This window comes from Equus caballus, chromosome 3 (assembly GCF_041296265.1).
Source record: "Equus caballus isolate H_3958 breed thoroughbred chromosome 3, TB-T2T, whole genome shotgun sequence".
Taxonomy (NCBI): Eukaryota; Metazoa; Chordata; class Mammalia; order Perissodactyla; family Equidae; genus Equus; species Equus caballus.
Window position 1 is genome coordinate 84,204,028 of NC_091686.1, and position 23,817 is coordinate 84,227,844.

Sequence of the window (23,817 nt, forward strand, 5' to 3'; positions counted from 1 at the left end):
AACACACTGACCTTCCTTCCTCTTGTTTCCTTTTCTCACCCTCCTGTTTGAAGCCACTCCTTTAACTGAGTGAAGCCACTGGCTGCCTGGTTCTTGCCAAGAAGGAAATTCAGGAGCTTGGCCTACCCAGTGCACTGGAGTTGACGCCCTGAGTTTGACTCTTAAATAGCCATTTGGCCATGAGAAAGTCACATAGCATCTCTGAAACTTAGGAATAAATTACATCTTCCTTGGTTACCTCACAGGGTTCTTGGGGAATATCAAATGATATATTATATATGTGCTTCATAAAAAGTAAAGCATTACATAATGCAAAAAATTGTGCTGAACCTCATAGAACTGATTAGCTGGATGGGGCCTTAGAGATCTCCTATTGTCATCCTGTATTTACTGCGTGCCATGCTCACTTCTAAGCACTTCACATATATTCATCCATTTAATCTGCAGAGCAGCCCAGTGCGGTATTGTTTCATTTTACACATGAGGAACAGAGAGGTTAAGTGACTTGTCCAAGATCACAGAGTAAGGGGCAGAGCTGAGGTTCAAATGCAGGCAGTCAGGCTCCAGAGGCCATTGTTAACCACCAAACTGAGCTCCTTTCTGCGTGCTTTGTTAGCACTCTCTGTATACTCCTCTGGGAGGACTTGACAGAATTACAATTGCTTGCCTTAGTGATAAACAAGCTGCTGGAAGGCAGGGACTGTGTCTCATTCATACATACACACACACACACACAAACACAAACACACCCACCCTTGCACAGTGCCTTCCACATAGTTAGAACTGAGTAAACATTTGGTGAATGAATAAATGAATAAATGTCCTCTGGGGAGCTACATAGCAAGTCTGACACATTACTGTGTTTTTCCTTCATCTTTTCTTGGCTAACTATGCTCATTTACTTCAACCATTTCCAAAAGGAGATTGTTTGGCATTTCTCATTGTCCTCATTGCCCTCCTTTGCACTTTCTCAACTTCAACAATGACCCACGTAAAGTGAACTGCCAGGATGGAAACACTGTACTTGGTGAACAGTCTGACCAGCGCTGGGTCCACTATGACTATCCTTTTCCCCACAGTATATGCTCAATGTCCAGGGCTCTCTCAGGAGCCCACTCCTGTCCTGGAATTATTTGGATGCCTGGACAGGTTCTTGACTATGAAACCAAGTACCCAAGGTGACCCGTAGGACTTTACCAGAGGTCCAGGAAGGCAAGCAGAATCCATTAAACTCTTTCCCAGCTCCCCTTCCCTTTCGTGAGAAGAGCTGAAAGGAAGAGAAAGGTATTCCCTAAGATTTTAATGGAAGAAAACAGGTTATGGTTGATGAAGGAACTGGGGCAGGAAACTGCATCGTCGTATCTGGAGTCCAGAGAATTTGTCAATTTTGTTTCATAGCGTAACTACAATGACTTTTCTTGTAAGGAAAAACAAGTCAGCGTCATTGGCCTCACATATTGGACTATATTTAAGGGGATGATGGGTCAAGATGTTTGAATTTGGACATGTTTTGAAAAGTCCTGTACTATGGTGGACAAAAATATTTGCGGTGTGCCTGTTGGGCTCCTCTAACTGGGGAAGTACTGACTCTGGTTCTCATCACAAACTAAAAAAACTGACGAAAAGCGAGATTCGATTATTAGATAAACTGGCAATCACACGCACAATAAATTCTCTATTCCACCCGGGTTTTTATTTTTAGCTGTTTGTTTTGGTTAGAGATTACTTTGGGGAACTAAGCGCCCCACCAGACACTCCGAGCTCTGTTATGTGAATCGGGGTCAACGCCTCCGGCCCGCCGGGCCACCCCTTCAGCGTGCGGGCGACCCATTTGCTGGAGGGCGGGGCCCGGCCGGCGGGAGCGCGCGCCCAAGGCGTCGTCGGTGGGGGGGAAGCGGAGGAGGGAAGGAAGGCGGCCTGGGAGCGCGCGAGGCCTCACGTGCGCGCTCCCGCCCGCCAGCCCGCGCGCCCACGCGCCCACGCGCCCGCCCGCACTCCCGGGAAGTCTCGCGATGCCGTAGCCGGCTGCTCCCGCTGCGGGTAGCCCTGGCTGTTGCTGTGGTTGCCTGAGTTGCTGCTGCGGCGGCGACGGCGGCGGCGGAGCTGGTGGAGGTGTCGGCCGTTGGGCGGATGTTGACATTGTGTTGTTGTTATTGCTGACGGTAATGGCGGCGGCTGCGGCGACGGCCGGGACCCCATCTCCTCTGTAGCCTGAGCCGAGACAGCCAAGAGCGAACTCCGCGGCCTCTGAGCCCGCGGCAGCGACTCCCCGCAGCCTCCGCCGCCTCGCCAGCCCGGATCCCGGCCGCGGCCCCTGGAGTCAGGCCCCTTCGGGCAGAGGGCCTCGGAGGCTCAGGATGGCGGATTTCGACGAGATCTATGAGGAGGAGGAGGACGAGGAGCGGGCCCTGGAGGAGCAGCTGCTCAAGTACTCCCCGGACCCGGTGGTGGTCCGCGGCTCCGGTCACGTCACCGTGTAAGGCCCGGAGGAGGGCGAGGGCGAGGACGGGAGGTGCAGGGCTGAGGGGGGGCCCTTCCTCCTCGGGAGCTCTCTTTCCGCGGCGTCTGTCCTGTGCCTGTGCCGGGGGCCTTCGGGAGGAGGAGGCGACCAGGAAGTGAGAACTTGCCGTATTTTCGTTTGTTTAGGTCTCCGAAGTGGAGACAGACGCTGCCTTACTCCCCGACACCCACCTCTCAGCAGGCCCTACAGGCCCGGGACGGTGACGGGTCCCAGAAGACAGGGCTTTTCTCTAGGGTCTGCCCTTCGGGCCACCCATTCGGCTTCGGGGTGGAAGTACACGTATTTATGAGGTGCCTCCCCCTCGTTGTCTCATCCCGTTGCCCTGTGGTTCTCTTTCCTCGTCTGTGCCTCTGAGCCTAGTGACATATGGCTCAAAGGCCAGATCTTGGCCGTGTGAGACCCCAGTGACAATCGGTAACGAGTGGTTCACGGTCGTGGTGTCCATTTCGCACATACCCATAGGTCGTCCTGGTTTCTCGCAGAGTCAGTTTCTGCGGAGCTCGTGCAAGTTCTGTCATTGTATGTGATAAAAATGTATAGAGGAACGTGTATGTAAGATATGCAGCACTATAGATGTTTTACAACTAATTTTTTTTTTTTTTTTTTTAACAAATCTAGGTGATGGACACACTCTGCTCAGGTTACTGAGGGTTGGGTTCTTTGTGATCTAAGGCCCTCCATGGGGCATGAACTCTAGGGTGGCTGCTTCATTTGGTAAGGGTTTCTGTAAGTCCAGTTAGCAACGTTTTAGAAGTCTGATATTATTCAAACAATAGCGAATGAGAGCTTTCTGAAAGGTTATGACTAATAAAGGAATGTGAAAACTTGAACCAAATAATGAGCTGTCCGGAAGCAGGAAGTTTTGTAATGTTTCTCCGAGAAGTCGAGTTTGGTACAACTTGAAGTATTTGTACTCTTTTTCATTTTAGATCGCTTATTCAAATCATAGATCAAACTTCCCTGCTTGTCAGATATCTTCACCCTTCACCTTGGGTGAAATAAAAGGGCCAGCAAGTCTGAGACGGTCTGGAACAGTTTTCATAATATTTTTGGTATAGGGTGAGTGGGATGTGCAGGGAATAAGTTTGAGTCCAACAGTGAGACATCTCGTATAAGATCCCATATAAGATTGTCAGCAAAATCCTTGCGTTTCTCAGTACATGATATGACCAGACATACTGTTGTTTGGGTATCCTGATGTAATTCTTTGATTTCTTTAGCACCTGTTAGTTTATATTCAGGTGGCTTAAGAGGGTAAAAACACTGCATAATCACTGTCACAGAGCCATGAGAAGACAATGGAATTTATCACCACAATAACTTACTTAGTGTTGTAACTGTCATTGCCAGCAAAATTAAGAAATGTCACTAAATATCATAGATATTAAATCTTTAACATACATCACAGAACTTTTTTAGACTCATAGCCTGCCATTTAATTTTTAGTTTGGCTCTTAGGACCTTTTCACATTGTTTTAAACCTGAGGATTATATGGGTGCTTAAAGAAGGGATTTTCAAACTTTTTCATGCTATCCGCCCACCTTTCCCCCTACATTCCTCATATCAAAGAAAGCTGGCAAAATTTTGTTATTTAGAAAGGGGCAGCTGTAGTTGTAATGTTTCCTCTGTTGAAGGAAAAGAAAAGCTAAGCACTCTTGGGTAAATGGAAAATATAGTAGGTGAAGTGCTCAGAGCCAAGTAGGTGATCAGTAAATTTGATTGTAGTTGGCTACTCAGAGAGGTTAACAGGGTGTGAGAGAATTATTGGTGGTTTTGATGTTAGCTCCCCGTTAGAATCACCTGGGGAGCTTTAAAAAAACCCAACCCAGTCTTTGCCCTAGGCCAGGACAATTGAAGGCCAAGTATCTGAGTGAGGGTCCCAGGAATGGATGGTTTTTAAAAAAGTCCCACAAGTGATTCTAATATGTAGCCAAGAGTGAAAACCACTATTCCAGAGGATAAGGAGGAACTATATGCTACCAGTAAACGGGATGCCTTTCTACATTGAGAGTTAGTATTTCTGTGATCTCCCTCAAACACTTCCTGCTCTTCCATATTACCTTGGTTCTGGACTCTGGCTTCAAATCTGTCCTCTGCCACTTTTTGGGTAAATTATCTGTGTCTCTTCAGTTAAGATCAGGATAGTATAGTTCCTAACTTTTAAGATTATTAAGGATTAAATGAGACAGTACATGCAAAGAATTCATCACGTTGTGTAGTACTGCGCTCAATAAATATCAGCCTTTATTAATTATCCTTCACACCTATAGTGTTCCACTTTGAGAAACAGACATGTAAAGCAGAGTACTAAGAAATCTGAACTGCCATTTTCAGACCTAACAGTGATTCACTTTAGTCTGTTTTTTCCCATTTCTTAGCAGTTTATATGAGGTTAAATTACTATGTGAACTATTTTGATGAGAGTTAATAGGGATCTTGCTGCATTGAAAACCTAAGCCTGTTTTGTGATGGCATAGATAAGCATAGTAATACAAAACTTTTTTTAATATGACTCTGTCATGCATAATTCACAGGCGTACTATGCCAATGAGTAGCCCAGTTAGCACCTATAAAGGTTTTGAAACTGGTGCTTATGGGTTACTGTAACTGTGGAGCATATTCAGTTTTTCTTGCCTTTAAATATAAGGAGGAAGAGCTATTAAAACAGTTATAGTAAGACTGGTTAAACTTATCACTGCTGCTGCCCCCCTCCCCCCACCGTTTTTTAACTGAGGAGCTGGTCAGAGCGGTCTTCCCTTACCAGTTTGAAAGTAAATGGTAATGTAAACTGAATCATCTGTAATCCGTGTTTTCACAGATTTCACTTTTGAGTAGACCTTTATAGTTGAATATTTCAACTCTTTTTTTCTCCCTACTTTATATATGGCATTACAATATTACTCTTATTTTAGAAATCACTGTATACTCAATATGGCGTGATTTGGCATGTCATTATAGTGATGTGAGAAAGTAAGTTACCTTCCATTTTTTGCTACACAGGCAGGTCTTGGTTGGTTTGGGGGCATAATCAGATTTTTGGGACGTAAGGATGCACAATGTATAATTTGCCTAAACAAAGTCTGCTTTAATGTCATGTTTAATACAAATATTTTTGTATTGACCCCAAGTCAGACTTATACCTTGTGCTTTCAACACGATCAGTATTCTTTCTTGACATTCTTCTGGATGAGTATAATAATTTCCTTCATATTAGATTTGCATGTAGAAAATATGGAACAGAGTGGTAGCTCCAACAGGGAGAAATCTTGTGCAGAAGCATATTTTGAGGAAAAGTGGTATTTGAAAGAAGGGAGGAAAGTGATAAGTTCCTATCGTTGCATAATATTTATGTACATGTGATTGAAAAGGCTTGAGCTCACACTTCAATTAAAAGTAGATTTTCTGTTTGTGTGTGTATGATTTCTCATCATGTAATGAAGATGAGGAAGAAACTAATTTATTAGGTAGTATTGGCCACATTGGTTAATATGTTTAAATTATGGAGTTCTTTACCCCTCAGAATAAATTTGTGCAAAATATAATGATCATTTGTTGACTTTGATTTTTCACAATGATAGAGCTAAATGATGTGTTAATCTAAAAATTAGAATTTAAAACTAGTTTTAGGTGAGTATTTTCCAACTATTATCATAACTGACATTATTTGCTCCTATTTTACTTTATGCCCTCCCATATCAGAATCAAACTTGGGGCTTTCCTAGGGCAGGTGTACTCTTTCTCTTCTAAATTAAGCTCTGTCATAGAGCCGAGTTATTTTGTTGAGGTTTGTTTTTCATTTTATTCTCTTCTAATTTCACTAAATTATTGTCTTTGTGTACTCTCTTCTGAGCTGTAATCTTCCGACCATCTCTACAAATAATTCCTTACCCTTCAGCACCAGTTTTAATCACTGGCTGTGGGACATTGCTCTCTTTGCTCATCTTTGTCTCAGGTATGCTGTAGAAAATCAAAAGATTTACAGATGTGGCTTGAACAAATTTGGAAACTGCTTGGAGTACAATAGGATCTTTCTGTAGATGACATCACAAGAACACCTTAGTATTTATTGACTTTTCAAATGATAGAGTAAATGAAAAATTGTCCGTCTTGAAATGTTATCAGTATTTCAAAACTGCTACTAGATACTGTTACCACCACCAAGAGACCCGAACATGATTTGCCCAAATAACAGAATCACTTCAATTAAACAATTTTTTAAAACTTCATAATTCTCTCTTCCTTTCCCCCAACCAGCATAATTTATAAGGCATATTCCATTTTGAAAGATTAAACTTTTGAGATTTTTGAAGACCTTATTGATGTTTTTCTGCAAGGCTGTAAAGTTCTTTGAGGACAGGGATTGTGCTTATTGGTCTTTGTTTCTCCATTACTTAATATAGTGTCTGGAATATTATAGGTCTGAAATGTTCTCTAAATAAGGGAGCTAATTGCATACATCCATGGGTCTTGTCAGAATTGCCAAAGGAATAACTGTTTTCTTCATTTTCTGTACCTCCTCATGGAGGTAAACAATATTTTACAATAGAACTCATAAAATCACATTCAAAAGATAACTGGCTCCTCTTTTTTTTTTTTTCCTGGTAGAAGATTGGCCATGAACTAACATCTGTTGCTAGTCTTCCTCTTTTTGCTTGAGAAAGATTGTCCCTGAGCCAGTATCTATGCCAGTCTTCCACTACTTTGTATGTGGGACGCTGCCACAGTGTGGCTTGACAAGCTGTGTGTAGGTCTGTGTCCAGGATCCAAACACACAAACTCCAGGCTGCTGAAGTGGAGTGCGTGAACTTAACCACTACACCACTGGGCTGGCCCCCCCCCTCTTTTGTTTTTGAACAAAATTTGGTGATTATGAGGAAATTGTCAAATTAAGGCAGACATTCTTTTTCCCAGAGATTTTTCTTACTGTTTATAATTTGAAAGGAGACTAGTTTGGTTTAGAATATAGCATTGAACATATCTTTGATAATATGAAGGAAAAAAATGCTAAACATTTTAATTGGGACAACTACTAAAACTTCTCAGTGGGTAAACTTTCTTAAAGAAATGAGAAATATGGTAGTAAACTGAAGTGTCAAAATTTTGCCATATTTGTATTTGAGATTCACATGGTGTTTCAGTCCAAATAATTCAGTGTTGGATTGCTGCCTACCAACAGATGTGAAATTGACTAGTACTCAAAATTTTATTTGACTAGCTAAGTGGAATACAGGGATGAAATGGTGAAAAGTAAGTTATATGGAATTATTTATGATGATAAATAATCAAATACTATTATTCTAAGTAACATTACTCTAAATAATAATATTATTCTAAGGAATAATATTTTTGAGAACCGTTCTTGAACTCCAACCTGAGTTTATATTCCTAATAGATTAAAGGCCTGGGATATGAGACTAACTAACTGTATACTCAGAAGGGAATCTTTTAAGTCTCTGTTGTATCTATGTCTGGCTTAGCTTTCTAATCTACTATAAAGCTACTTAAGATTTCATTCTCAATAAAATTAAGCTTCAAATATAACATATAGCAACAGAGACTCTTAGTATTTTACTCTGAGTACCTCATTATCTTTTGTGTAAAACTTTTTTGTGAGTTTTCATAATTTGTTTTGGAATCCATTTATAAAACCATATCTCATATCAGTGTTTCCATGTTTATGCAGTCTAGCTTTACTCCCAGTACAAGATTTCTGAAGTTTGCCTGATTATCAGAATCACTAAGGGCATTTTTAAAAATACACATTTTAGGTTCTTACCCCAGATATCCCCAATCAGAATCTTTAGGGGAAGAGTATAGGAATTTTTCTTTTTAATAAGAGCTTAGGTAGATTCTCATGTCAGACACATTTGGAAAGTAGTAGACGGTGCTCTGGCAAGAGTGTGGTCTTTGACGTCAAGCAGATTGGTTTCAACTCTCAGGTACTTCCTAACTCTAACCATTAACTTTTCTGAACTCTAGTTTTCTCATCTGCAGAAGGGATGATATCTGTCTCAGAGATTAAGTGTGAGAGTCAGGAATAATTTATCTCATGACCTGGAACCACAGTAGCCATTCAGCAAATATCACTTATCACGTATTTTGATGTTTATCCCTTTGTGCACATTTTTTGGTTAATTATACCATTTTCTTGGAAAGCAACCTAAAAGATGACATATGCTTTCTTGCTTTAAAATAAGATCCTGAGATTGAATTATGTGATTGAGTAGAGGAAACATTTAATCAAGAGCAGTTATTACCAGGTTGGTATACAGTGATGTGCTTAGAGGCCATTGAGGTGTTTTGGGGTTTGAGGGTCTTCTCTAAATGGCACTTCTTTTGAATTTCACGTGTGGCTTGTTGCTTCCTGTTTACCTTCTTCGTTTCTTTCTAATTGGTCAGCTGTAGGTTAGAAATGAGGCAACCAACCTTGTTAGAACCCTGTATAAAGTAAGAGAAGTTGCTTCTGAGTGCTGGATTCAGATGCTTAAATTTTATTTTATTTTGTTTTTTAAAGATTGGCACGTGGGCTAACCGCTGTTGCCAGTCTTCCTCTTTTTTTTTTTTTTTAAGGATTGGCACCTGGGCTAACAACTGTTGCCAATCTTTTTTTTTTTTTTTTTTTTCTTCTTTATCTCCCCAAACCCCCCTTGTACACAGTTGTATATCTTAGTTGCCGGTCCCTCTAGTTGTGGGATGTGGGACGCCGCCCCAACATGGCCTGATGAGCGGTGCCATGTCCGCACCTAGGATCCGAATCCTGGGCCGCTGCAGTGGAGCGTGCAAACTTAACCACTCAGCCACGGAGCCGGCCCCTCAGATGCTTAAATTTTAATAGTTGGATTTTAAGATAATTTGTTTCCTCAGAGCATTTTTTGCTTAATCCTTCATTATCAGTTGTCTTCTTGAGGTTTCCTGGTAAGTAATTTAAAAAGTATTTGTTAAATTTTGTACTAGGTATTATGTGAGGCTCTGGGTATACAGTTATGAGTGAAACACACATAGTTCCTCTGCCCTCATGGAGTTTACAGGTAATAGACAAATTATATCTGAAAAAATTGCTATGAAATAGAACCAATAGAGTGCAGTGATTGAAAATAATGTGATTAGGGAAAACCTCTCCGAGAAGGTAACATTTAGGAAGGATGAAAGAGTCCTGTGAAAAGCACCTCAGGTCTGGAGGATAGCAAAATAAGCTTGGCCTGCCTGAGGAACTGAGAGGATACTTCTGTATTGTGGTTAGAGTATAGTGAACAAAGGGCTTAGTGCCTGGAAATGAGGTTAGTGAGCTCAGAAGGGTCCAGAAAGATTGTAGAGGGCTTAAAGTGAAATGGGAGAATGGTAGGTAGGCTATTGGAACATGTATAGATGAGACATGATAGTGGCCTAGGTCGAGGGTGATAATCTTTAGATAGAGGAGGTATTAGAATTCTGTCCATAAGCTGTCAAATTTCACAGCTTTTCCATGAGGTATGGGAAAACACAGCAATGGCTGCTTTTGCTGTCTCTTTCCCTAGTTGTGGGTTTTTTTTGTTTGTTTTGTTTTTGTTTTTTGTTTTGGCTTTCTAGAGGGTGAGGTCAAAGAACTGTGGCTGCCCTTACTGTTGACTGGACACTATCTTGATGACATGCCTGCATTTCCTGTTCTGCTTCCACAGGGCAGCTAGTATGCCAAGAGAACAGACATGTGGCAGAAGTGGAGAGGGGCTTTCCCACAACATCATAGAGTTTGAAGTGAGGACTTCAAAGTGGTAGCCTTTAGCTACAAGATGTGTGGTGTTTGACAATGATTTGTTCATTAGATTCGAGGAAAAGATTGTGCTTTTTACATCTTTCCACTTAAAACTAAATTGGTTTCACAAGGGCTGAAATTTTCTCACAAAGACCTGGAAAAATGATTTTTTCTTCTTTTTTTTTTTTAAGATTGGATCTGAGCTAACATCTGTTGCCCATCTTTTCTTTTATTCTTCCTAAAACCCCCCCAGTATGTAGTTGTATATTCTAGTTGTAGGTCCTTCTGGTTGTGCTATGTGGGACACAGCATGGCCTGATGAGTGGTGCTTGGTCCACGCTCAGGATCCAAAATGACGAAACTCTGGGCCGCTGAAGTGGAACACGTGAACTGAACTATTCAGTCACAGGGCTGGCCTGATTTTTTCTTCTTAAAGGCTCTTTTCCATCCTACCATCTAGTAAATGAAGTTTCTTAGGGTAGAGTTGGTTGGACTTTTGGGTACGCGTGCACATGCATGCACACGCACACATATATATGCTTCCTGCGAGAGCTCCTTGTTTTGTTCTATTTGGTCTTGCCTTGTAGTTACAGTGGAGTTCTTGGTTAGTCCAGTGAAGGATTTCCTATGTCCCCAGCCTTCTTTCTGAACTATTCTAAACTATTCAATTCTAAACATTACTTGAAATTGCTGTTTTTGGTAGTCTATACCATAAACCAATTCCACCACATATTATTTCTTAAAATAATTTATCATCATTGTGTTTCTCATAAGATTTATGTAAGTATGAAGAATATTCTAAAATATGTATAAATTAGGTATACAAAATCTTTTTTCCTTAATTTGAAGTAGTTGAGGTGGATTAGTTGAATTCCTGTATCATCAGAAGTTAAAAGCATGAAGTTTAATCAGTATGCGTTTACATAACTTTCACTATTTAACAACATATGTAATCATCTGTTAATACTTGAAAATATAATCTTAATTGAAAATTAATAAAATTCTAATGTTAGAATATTATAGAAGTGTGTATAGTGATGAGGTTTATGATGAAGTGAATGTAATACATGATTTAAATAATGAAGTCTTTGATTTCATTAGTTTATGAACACAGTCGCAGAGCTAGATGAACCAAAACGTTCAGAATTTGATCACACAGTTAAAATTTTTAGACTTGTTCTAGGACTCATATATGTGTCTCCAACTCCAGGGGTTCTGTATCTTCTGCGCAAACGTCGTACACTTTCAGTTCTAGCCCTTCTTCCTCGAACCACATTGATACTCAGATGTATGTTGAGGCAGCCAGATGAATTTAAAGTGTGATTTTTTTATGCGTTAAAGTCTGTAATTCTTCTGTAGTTGTGACTTCACCTCCCCAAGTTAAAAATCCAATTGCATTGAGCTCAGAGTTCAGCATTAGGAGATAAATGCTGTCTTCATTTGCCATCTGCATAACCCATGTGTTCAGTTTGAATCTGAAATTTCTAGTTTATATGTTCATAGGTCTTGTCACATCTATAGGAAGGTAAAATTCTGTGAGTCTATAGATTTGTACAGGTTGGATGTCTCAGAATCCAAAATATCCAAGACTAAATTTATAATCTTTCCCCCAAATCAGTTTTAACTGCAGCCTTCTCTTTCTCAGTTGATAGCGGATCTGGCGTCCTATTTGGTTAGACTAAAAAAGCGTAACATATCCTTGATGTCCTTCTTTCTCTTTTACCACATCCAATCTGTCAAGAAATCAATCTATTGGTTGTGTCTTCAAAATATATTAAAAGTCTGATTGCTTTTTACCGTCTTCACTGCTGGCATGAGTTGTCATTGTCTGTCTTCTGCCTTGTAGTTAGACTTTCCTTCTCCCTGCTTCCACCTTTGCTCTCAACCGTTACAGTCTTCCTGGTACTCTGCCACAGTGATCTTTTTAAAACGTAAATCAGATCATGTCTCTTTTTTTGCATCAACCCTTCCCAAAGCTCCCATCTTTAGAGTAGTAAGTCCTTTTTAATGGCCTACAAGACCCTATCTCATCTGGCCTGTCATTACTTCTTTGACTTCTTTTCTACTATTCTTTCAGTTGTTTACCCCACTCTAGTCACAATAGACTCCTTTCCATTCTCTGAATTATTCCGGGCACTCTCCTGGCTTAGGGCTTTTGCACTGACTGGTTCCACTTTCTAGCATATTCCCCCCAGATATCCAAATGGCTAGCTCCTTCACCTCCTTCAAATCTTTCACATTTATCTTCTTCTTTTTTGTTTTTTTGAGGAAGATTAGCCCTGACCTAACTGCTGCCAATCCTCCTCTTTTTGCTGAGGAAGACTGGCCCTGAGCTAACATCTGTGCCCATCTTCCTCTACTTTATATCTGGGACACCTACCACAGCATGGCTTGCCAACCAGTTCCATGTCCGCACCTGGGATCTGAAGCAGCGAACCCTGGGCCGCCGGAGAGGAATGTGCACACTTAACCGCTGCGCCACTGGGCCGGCCCCCACAGTTATCTTCTTAATGAGTCCTGCTCTCCTATTTAAAATTAAATCTCAACCTCCTCCCCCTTACTGTGTGCTACATTTTTCTTTTTTCATACTTTCTTCTATCAGAATGTGAGATGAACCAGACTTGATAAAGAGTATAAACTTTTGACAGCTTTCTCTTGCAAAGAGAAAAAAACTCAAACTTTTTTGACAAGAATAAAGTTTTAAAACTTTCTTCCTGTTTTGTAGCAGCTGTCCCATCTATAAAATGTGAACTCAGAAAACCTTGCTAATTTTCTTTTCTTTCTTTCTTTTTTTTTTCCGGTGAGGAAGATTGTCCCTGAGCTAACATCTGTTGCCAATCTTCCTCTTTTTGCTTGAGGAAGGTTGTCCCTGAGCTAACATCTGTGCCAGTCTTCCTCTGTTTTGTGTGTGGGATGCTACCACAGCATGGCTTGATGAGCGGTGTGTAGGTCTGTGTCCAGGATCTGAACCTGCGAATCCTGGGCCACTGAAATGGAGCATGCAAACTTAACCACTCTGCCACCAGGCCATCCCAGCTTCTTTTTTTTTCTTAAAAATTTTGGGACAGCATTTGACCTTTGGGCCATATAACCCTGAGAGGCCAGTTGTCTTACTTGGGCAAATAAAACTAGAAGGGAGATTTGCTTTCCTAAGGTAAGATATCTATTTTATATCTGAAACAGGGTTAGAATTCAGGTATTCTGTCTCTCCACTGTGTTACTCTTCCCTCTTCACCACAATAACTTCTTTGTGCTTTTCAACCTTTGTTTCACCTGTGTGGATTCCTGGCCTAATGCTGGCCCATATTAGCTATGAAGTCTTTAATATTGCCTGACTTTCCTGAACCCAGCACCTCTCTGTGTACCCTGTTGCTTCCACGCCACCCCTTGACCTTGAAGAAGGTTGGCAAAAAGTCGGAAAATCTTTGACAGTTAACATTAGCCAATTTGATCATTGGCTATTCTATTTGCTAAGCTGTTTGAAGAGTACGTTATGAAGTCATTGAGATCTGGATGTTCTCTAATTTATCAGGTTATCCATAGTGGATATTAAATGATGATATTGCCCACTTTATTAGAAGGATAATAGCCATAATAAAAACACAGCAGACATTTATGTTGTTTTATGATAATAAAAGCATTTACAACATTTAGGGTTTATGCCATGCACTGTTTTGAACAGTGTGTATGAACGTGTGTGATGAGTTAGGCACTGTTATTATCCCTGGTGTATAAATAGGGAAACTGAGGCCCAGAAAAGGTAACTAACTTGCTCAAAGTGACACAGCTAGTAAATGGCAGTGTCAGGATTTCAATCTGGGCACTCTGGCTCCAGAGTGTGTTTGCTTAATTGCTTTTTATTTTATGGAACCAAAGCAACACACTTATGTGTTCTCTGTATTATTCATCAACACAAACATTTATAACAAAATCCTATTTATTTTGGCGTTTTAGGTATAAATGTGAAAAGCTCAAAAATAGATTTTTTTCTAAATCCATGAGAATATTCACTTTTTAAATATATGTTAATTTTAAAATTTGTTTGATGGAAAAAGAAGTTTTTTTCCTCCAATTCTCAAGTATTTTCTCAGTTTAGAAGCTTCTAGTTCAAGGAGGTAAACATTTTCTCTGCTTACAGAGAAAGTTATTAGAGGCATTGTTCTGTAGTAGAAATTGCTCTGGGCTTGGGTTCTGGAGAGTAAGGCTCTAGCCTAGATCCTACATTTTAATTAGCCATGACACCGGAGTTACTTGCTTCTTATGCGTTAGTTTCTTCATCTGTAAAATGAAATATTTGGACTGAATGATAATTGTGGTCCTTTCTAGCTCTTAGATTCTGAGATTCTACTGTTGTATTAAGAATTTTTTCTCTTTAATTTCTCAATTCTTTACAATTTACTTAATATATGTTTAAACATACTTTAAAGATCTTTAAAAATATACTCTAAAATATAGTTTAAAACTACTAGAATTATCTTGAAATCGAGACATGTCAATTGCACATTCATTTCCCTCAGTCTGACTTAAAAATAAAAACAAAACCTCTTTAATCATCTATTTTTTTCTTCAGGTTTAATCCTTTTTCTGATGATAAATATACAGATTATTTAAAAATTGGAAAGTAGTACTTCCTAGTGAAGCAAAAAATAAACCGTCTATAATCACCAAAAGGCATAGCTCATTTAATATTTTGGTGTTTGCTCCATACAGTTTACCATACAGGTACCATTACCATATGTACCATTCAACATTTGGTATTTTGTTCCTAGTCCTTATTAAAAGAATTTTTCCAGAAATCTTTTGTTTAGTTTAAAATAGTAATACAATAGTCCCCCTTTTCTGTGGGGGATACATTCCAGGACTGCAGTGGATGCCTTGAAACTGCAGATAGTATGCAACCCTATATATGCTATGTTTTTTCCTATGCATACATACCTATGACCAAGTTTCATTTATAAATTAGGTGCAGTAGGAGATTAACAGTAACTAATAATAAAATTGAACAATTATAATAATATACCCTAATAAAAGTTACTGTAGATCTTAGTAACCTCAGCATACAATTTTTTTTCCCTTCCTTCAACTTAATATTGAGAACTTTTACCTTTTCACTCGAAGGAAGCACTTTATGGCTTCTCTTTGGCATATCTGAATTGCAGCATCGTTACTCTTGTGCTTTGGGGCCATTATTAAGTAAAATAAGGGTTACTTGAACACAAGCGCTGCGATACTGTGACAGTCGATCTAATAACCCAGTCGGCTACTAAGTGGCCAACAAGCAGGTAGCTTATGCAGCGTGGATACGCTGGACAAGGATGATTCATGTCCTGGGTGGGACAGAATGGGATGGCATGAAATTTCATCACGCTACTCAGAAGGGCATAAAATTTAAAACTTAAGAATTGTTTATTTCTAGAATTTCCCGTTTAGTATTTTCGGACCACAGTTGACCGCAGGTAACTGAAACCATGGAAAGCAAAACCGTAGATAAGGGGGAACTACTATATATGTTATTATAGAAATTTTGGTAAATGTGAAAATATAAAAAGTGAAGTATCACCCATAAGCTTATTGCCTACGGTTACACTGTTAATATTTTGATGGATTAACTGTTTCTGTTTTTCTCTATGTGTATGTAAATATTTTTATTAGAAAATTGAGAGGCCAGCTGGTGGTGCGGTGGTTAGGTTCGCGTATTCTGCTTCGGCGGTCTGGGGTTCGCCAGTCGGGATCCCAGGTGTGGACCTTCACACCACTTGTCAATCCATGCTGTGGCAGGCGTCCCACATATAAAGTAGAGGAAAATGGCACAGATGTTAGCTCAGGGCCAGTCTTCCTCCAAAAAAAAAAAAAAAAATTGAGACCATACTTATAAAGTATTTTGTATTCTACATTTTTCATTTGACCTTTTGGGAACTTTTGTTAATATCATTATGGAGTCTTAAAAAGTATGGAATATTAGGCTCTATTGGATTTCAAAGAACAGAACTGCCTAGGGGGCCTTAAGCAGTGCTAGTTTACTGTAAGAACGCATGAAGACTAAGGAAGAGAGGAAGCTTTGCCATTTGTACAGCCAGGCTTCAAAGAGACTGGAATATTATTGTTTTGATATAGTGTAGCTCAGATGATGAAGTTGTCATTTTTCTGCATGTGTCCTTTGCTCCCTGGTCTAGTGTCTGTCGCAATGACTTACCTACTTTCAGTTCTAGTTTCTGCTATTGAAGCATGATCTGGTAGACCGCTTTTTCCCTGTCTCATAGTTTCTGCTTACTGTTGGCTTCAGCTTATTCTTGGCTTCTACTTATTCATGGCTTTATTGTATCTTGGTTTCAGTTTAAGCTTCATGTTACCAGCTATTGTCTCTTATTCAGATACTTGAAGAAAGAGGATCAGATTGAGTTAGTTAATATTGTCCAAGTTGGGTAGGACTGTTGGGCTCTGCTATCCCATATGCTGCTAGCCAGCCTAGGGATTAGCTTTTCTTAAAGCAGATGACTATTTGTGGTCTAATTTGCCAGAGTGTAAGGAGCTCCTCCTAGTCAGGCACTCAGAGTAACAGGCTTCTCTCTAGTACACATGAATTTGAGCTGTGTAGTATCTTTTCAAATTGATGTATTATAATTAATGTAATTGTAGGGCATTTCTATCGTTTTAAAACTTTCACTGTTAAAACTAACACTGCGGGGCTGGCCCCATGGCCGAGTGGTTAAGTTTGCATACTCTGCTACAGCGGCCTAGGGTTTTGCTGGTTCGGATCCTGGGTTCGGACATGGCACCACTTATCATGGGCCATGTTGAGGCGGCGTCCCACGTGCCACAATGAGAGGGACCCACAACTAAAATATATACAACTGTGTACTGGGGGGATTTGGGGAGAAAAAGCAGAAAGGAAAAAAAAAGATTGGCAACAGTTGTTAGCTCAGGTGCCAATCTTAAAAAAAAAAAGAAGAGGATTGGCCGTGGATATTAAAAAAAAAAAACAAAAAAACCCCCAAAAAACTAGCACTGCAACTCTGAAGCAAGGAAAATAAATGCAGAAAAAACCAAATTGAAGCAGTCAGATTCTTGCAGTTCTGTGTTTGAAAGGCAACATTCACCATGAGTTCAAAACATATTTTAATTCAAAATAACAATGCATTAGTGAATTCTGAGAGATACTAATATGAGGAGATACAAGGAACATAGAATAAGTTAAAATGTTAGTAAAAAGGACTGGGGATTAAATGGACTAATACTGGAGAAAAGGTTGAAATGCATTCAGGAAAACTATTGACTGGTGAACCCAAAACTCCCTGTTTACTTATATAAAATGTATATAAAATACCTAGTTAATACCAAATAAAAGATTCAAATAGAAGAAAATTTATGATGGTGATAATCTATATTGTAAAATACTTTTATTTACTTAGCAATTACTATACATCTACTGAAAAATAGATCCTATTTTAAGAAACAACAAATGAAACAGAATGTCTTTAATACTTCTTCACCAAAATAACATTGCAGGATACTTGATTATTCATTACCATATCTGTGCACTGAAATTCTTTTCTTCTGATACAGTTCTATAAGTGGAATTACTGTGTCAAAAGGTGTGAATATTTTTTCGACTCTTTTTACATACTATCAAATTGTACTCTTGAAAGTTCTATCATTCTGTAAGTTTTTTTTCTTCACAGTTGAGATCATGGTATATGTACGGTTTGTATTTTCTTTTTTACTTAACAGTATATTATATGTACTTTCTCTGGTACTCGTTTGCAGACTTCGTTTTTAATAATTATCTAATAGTCTGTTTACTAAGATACTGTAATTTACTTAGCATTCCCATAATGCTATTTTGTTTATTTTTCTCTGTTGTGAGTAAAGTTTTAGGGAACTTATTTATATGTATATTTTTACCCACATTCCAGATTATTTTTTAGGCTAGATTCCTAAAAGAGAAATTACTGTGACGAAGGTATAAATATTTTTAATGCCAAATTGGTTTCTGGAATGGTTATAACAGTGTATGGTTCCACTGACAGTGCATGATATTTTCCATCTTAAGACCTTCTTGCCAAGGTAAAATATTTTTTTAGTTTTATTTTATTTATTAGTCTTTGTAAATAACTGAATTAAGATGCCACCCACCTTGAATCATATCTTTTAAAATTATTAAATGCTACTTCCAGCTTTTTGGATTAATAGAATGTTATGTTATTAGGTTAGAAGAAAGTCCAGCTTCCTACTCATTGCTCTTCTTTCAAGCATGTCAAATTATCATTTTATAAGATGAAATTTGTCCTTTCCAATACTGTTCAGGGCTAATTATACTTTGACTTAGAATAAAGTAAATTATTTTTACCATATTTAAAAACTGAACTTGAAGGAACATAATGGATAAAAGGAGTAATTTGTAATGCTGTCAAGTTAAGCTGAAGCATATATCTCATTTTCATTGCTAACAAACCTCACCTCCTGCCAAACTTAAAAAATAAAACCCAAAACCAGAACTAAGGTAGTATCAAAACTAAGTAATTTATGTCACATCAAAATCATTGAAAGTGATATTTTTCAGTTATGTTAACAAGCATGAAATGCTACTTCTCTTATCCATTTAATAAAATGAGATGGTCTTGTTAAAACTTTATCTGATAGTCTTTTGTTGGCCTAGAATTAAAAAAAAAAAAAAGACTTTGGCAGAAATAAAAGACAGCAAAGGAGGCATTTGCTGTAACCGATGCCACAGAAGGCCTTCCTCACTCTGACACTCAGGCTCTTTGCTAGGAGGAAGCATGCTTTATGAAGAAGGACTTGCTGAAAACAGTTGTTTTCAACTGCTCTGTTGAGAGCAGTCTCATCAGTAGAGAAATGTGGATTGAAACCTGGATTGTAGTAGTTTGAATAATGAATGGGAGGTAGATAGTGAATGTAGAGTACTCTTTCAACACATTGGATGAGGAAGGAAAAGAGATGAATGCCATCATACATTAAGGGAGAAGGACGTATGGGTTCAGATTCTCAGCCTGGGTTGACTTATGAAGATTTGTAGACTATGTGTAAGGAGCCAGAAGAGCAGGAGAAATACAGTGGATTGCAGAGGAAACTGGAGGAGGTGCAACCAGGAGCAAATGGTTAGCTTTGGGAAGCTTGCCTCTGTTGAGAAAGATGGTAAAGATACTGAAGACATAGGTAAATCTAAAAATGAAAGGGAGAGAAGGCAGGGCAGTTTATGTTCAAGGTCTTTTTTCTCTGGCTGAAGCTAAGGACTATGGTTATCTGCAAAAAATGTGGGTTGTGAGGATAAGGTTCAGCAGAGAGAGGAGCAACAACTATGAAGTGTGGAGTAGGGAGCTGATTAGGAATGAATAAAAATTACCATAATATTAACCCAACTGAAGTTAGAAATAATATATTTATAATAGTTATGTGATGTTTCTATTGTAACTCCAGGCAGTGGGAAGTAAACATTTCAGTTGGATTGAAGAGAGATACTCTAAAGATGCAGAAGATAAAGGATGTTTGTTCGAGTATGGTGACAATTGATTGACTGTGTAGTTCTGGCAGATAAGGAAGGAAGTGGAGTCATAGGGAGCTGATATGGAGTAGAAAAGCAAGGAGGAGCGGTAAGTAGTAGGTTACAACCAGAGACAAAAAAACAAATTTGGTAAGGATGGGAGAAATTAAATGATTCATGATAATATTAAGAGAAGAATTCTGCAGTTCAAAATTTCAGTGGCGGTACAATTCCAAATGGTGACAATATCCAGACTTTCACAGTGAGTGAGTTGGTGAATTAAATAGAGGTGAATTTCCTCAGAATAGATGAGGTCAGGTAACCAGTTAGGTTCTGGTGCTGAATATTGAACTAATTGGGATTAAGACAAGAGTCATGGTGAAGAGAAAAACTGTGGCATGAATGTCTGTGTCCTTACAGAGTATGAAGGTGTGCAGAAAAGAGTTAACATAGCAGGCTTGCTGTTTCTATCCTTAGAAAGCCTTGCTTGCAGTGTTGGCTCTTGGCTGGTGTCTGGGAACTTGGACTTTGGGAGGTTTCCCAGTATTTTCAGAATTGATAAGAATGGCTCACTGTGCCTAAACTGTTTCTACAAACAATGTTGTTTATACTGAATACTTGCTTTCTCCCTGGGAGTCTGGAATTTTGGTGCATGCTAAGTAGAGGGTGCCTACATGAGCAGTCCTCGATAAAAGCCTTGGGCACTGAGTCTCGAATGAGCTTTCCTGCTAGACTACATCATATACATGTTGTCAAAACTAGTTGCTGGAGGAATTAAGCATGTCCTTTGTGTCTTCACTGAGAAGAGTTCTTGCAAGCTTGCTCCTGGTTTCTTATCTTTCCCCATGTGCCTTTTCCCTTTGCTGATTTTGTTTTGTATCCTTTTGCCTTAATAAGTCTAGCTATGGGTACAACTATATGCTGAGTTCTGTGGGTCCTCCTAGTGAATTACTGAACCTGAGGATGGTCTTATGGACTCTCAACAGAGGAGGAGTGACCTGGAAGCTGAAAATGGTGGTTGGGTCTTGGAACAATGTGATATAACCAGAAATCATGGACATCAGAGGACTATAGAACAATGGTGTGGGAGTTTGCAATGAAGAGTTAGTGGAATGTAGATATTTCTTCTGTTTTGGAAATTGATGATTTATTCAGCAAATATTTATTGAATATTTATCAGACATTGGGCTGGACATTTGGGGTATAAAGATAATTAAGATACCATACCTACCCATAAACAACTCATTATTTATCAGGGTAGGCAGTTAGGCTTGTTAACATAATTATAATAAGATATGATAAGGACTGTACCAGAGAGAATGTAGTAAGATATTATGGGTACATGGAAGATGAACTCTAGAAGATGGACTGCAGGGAATGAGCTATAATTGAGGCTTTCTGGGGAAAAGGTGTCATGTCAACAGGATTTTTGGTTAAAATGAAGAAAAAAAATTAAAGACAAGACTTAAGGAGGTATCCAGGTAGCAGATCAACAGATTAGGGGTTCCAAAGTTAAATATTAAAAGGAGTTTGGAGGGGGAAGGATCTCTCAGGAGAGGGAGATTGTGAATCGGAGGATGAGAGGAAGACTGGAGTAGCTTACACTTTGAGTTACAGCTATGGGTTGTAGGAACAAGGTGACAGTGAAATGAAAAAGTATGGGGGCTATGATAAAGCAAGACTATTTCAATATTCCATTTAGCTTTAGGTGTAAAGTTGTAGTCCCTCTGCAAAGCTTTACCAGGTGTATTACATGAACTTTCAAAATTATCTCAAGTTATGTAAAAGTAAAAATTGGCCTTGTACATGCTTTCTTTCTTCAAAAAAAAATTTTTTTTAAGCTGTATAAGCCTTCTATTGTAGAACCTTGTGATGATGATGTCTTATTTACAAGATGCTTAATAGTTGTAATTTGAGTGAATTCTCTTTTCTCCAAGTACTAGTAGACTTGTAAACTTATAGGTAAGAGTAAAATAGGTTGAGTTTAATGTATTTTATCTTCTTGTTATCTTGGCCATTCTTTGAAAATAGTTTAAATCTTTTATTAATTCTAATGCCATGAGTATGTTAATCATGATTCAAGAAAAGGTCCTTTCAGTGGTAGGAATAGATATAGGTATAGCACATGTCTACATTTTCTTTCATTAATGGACTGACAATTAATAGGTATTGAATGATAAATGAGACACTTGTTGGTAGCACTTTGCCAATTCCCATTTTCTTTTTTTTTTCTTCTCTTCCCCTTTTCTTCTACTTCTCCTTCCCCATTTTTCCCTACATTTTTCCTTCTCCTGCTTTTATTGCCTATGTGTACCAAAGACACCTATAAAAATTCACAGCCACTGCTTATCTCCACCAATAACATTCAAAGCTAGAAAAAAAGCCATCTATGAAAATAATATGCTTTGAAGTTAGTTTGTAAGATGTAGGTGGTAGCTCAAATTAAATGAACCATTTTTTCTTTTGTTTATATAGTGCTGGTTAGTTAGCATTCAGCCTCTTATTTTTTAAAAATTAAGCAAGATTGTCACTTCAAGGCAAACAAGTGATAGCATTTGTTATTAATAATAAAATTCCAGTATTCATATGAAAATCAGAATTTGGAAAACTTATATCTGCCACTGTGAGCTTGATAGCTTTCCAATACTTAAAGACTTTTTTGATGAGATCAGTGATGAATATGATGATTCTGTTAACTCGCAATGAAGCCTGCTAACATTTGAGAGAGCTGCATAACTCAGTCTGCCAATATTTTCCCAAGGATAAATGCATGAAGTTATGAAATCAGGTATGGGTTAAAAAAAAAAAAGTGTTCAAAATCCAAGATATACCAATGGATTTAAGTTTAACAGAGTTGTAAAAGTTCATTGATACAGTTTCACTTTCCTACTTTGTAAAAAAGTCTTGAGAAACTACCACTTATTCAAGTTTTGGTATAGTATCAAAGAAGAGTATACACAATTTTCCAACTACATATCTGGCAAGGTCCAGTTTTCCTCATAAATATCAACCAAAAGAGCCTGTCACAACAGATTGAATGCAAAAAGAGAGGTGAGAATCCAGCTGTCTTCCATTGTCAGACATGAAAGAGATGTGAAAGAGTGAAACAATACTTTCCTCACTCAAGTTTTTTGTTTTGAAAAATAATTTCTCGTAAAAATATTATTTTTGTTAGCATATAATGGGCTCGTTTATGAATAAAGTTTTAAAATGTTTTAGATGTCTCAGTTCTAATGCATAATCCAAAATATTTTTAAATATCATCCACATGAACTTAACTCACTGAGGCCCTCAAGGATTTAAGAGAGCAAAAAGGTGCTGACACCAAATGTTTGAATACCCATGTAGCAAAGTACTGTATTCCAAATGGAAATGAAGAAAGGGTGCCTGATTTTCAAGGTTCATTCTGTCTATGCTCCTGAAGTACTTGATTTGAATATTAAAGGTCTTGTTTAGAGATTTTCCAAGGGAAAGCAAATTGCAGTTGGGATTCGCTTTTGTGGACTAGGAGACTCCAAGGCCTTCAACAGCAGCATCTTCTTGACACTCCTTCCAGGTATTATTGTTCAGTGGGTGGGAAACACAAGCAAGGGGGGATGGAAAAATCATCAGCACCAAGTTAATCGCTGGTGGGAAAGCTAAGCACTCTATATCTAGTGTGAATCATGTCACTGGGTGATTTTTCTTGGGACATTCTTTTAGGGGTGATATAAAGGAAGAGAAGGGATTACTATCTGTTCCTAAGATACAACTTAACAAAAAGTAAGACTGAAGAGGAACTGAATGCCTAAACAATGTTCTTGGAGCTACCAGTTCTTACCCAGAAGAATAACTAACTACTAGCCTGACTTAAAAGAAACCCTGACCTGCGAGAACAGCAGGGCAATTAGCTGGTGGTACTCCCTCGGCAAAGCATTAACACTTAGCTGCTCAGTCAATAAGGGAGTATCCAGACTCTGGGAAGACAGGAAATTAGGGTTTAAACTCATACTGGACTGCTCCCTCCAACTTAGTTTATTACCTGGCAAGCTATAGGTATTCAATAAAATAATCTGTTTTAAATGTCT

The 23,817-nt window shown here is 38.7% G+C and overlaps 1 protein-coding gene across 1 annotated transcript in view; it reads left to right on the top strand.

Annotated features, from left to right (window-relative positions):
• The first annotated feature begins 1,863 nt into the window (after positions 1-1,863).
• The window catches only part of CHIC2 (cysteine rich hydrophobic domain 2), a 55,780-nt gene continuing 33,826 nt past the window's right edge, over positions 1,864-23,817 (top strand). The window contains exon 1 of the mRNA XM_001493501.7: positions 1,864-2,476. Within this exon, the coding sequence (XP_001493551.1) occupies positions 2,358-2,476 (119 nt within the window). The 5' untranslated portion in view covers positions 1,864-2,357. The remainder of the gene's footprint in view (positions 2,477-23,817) is intronic.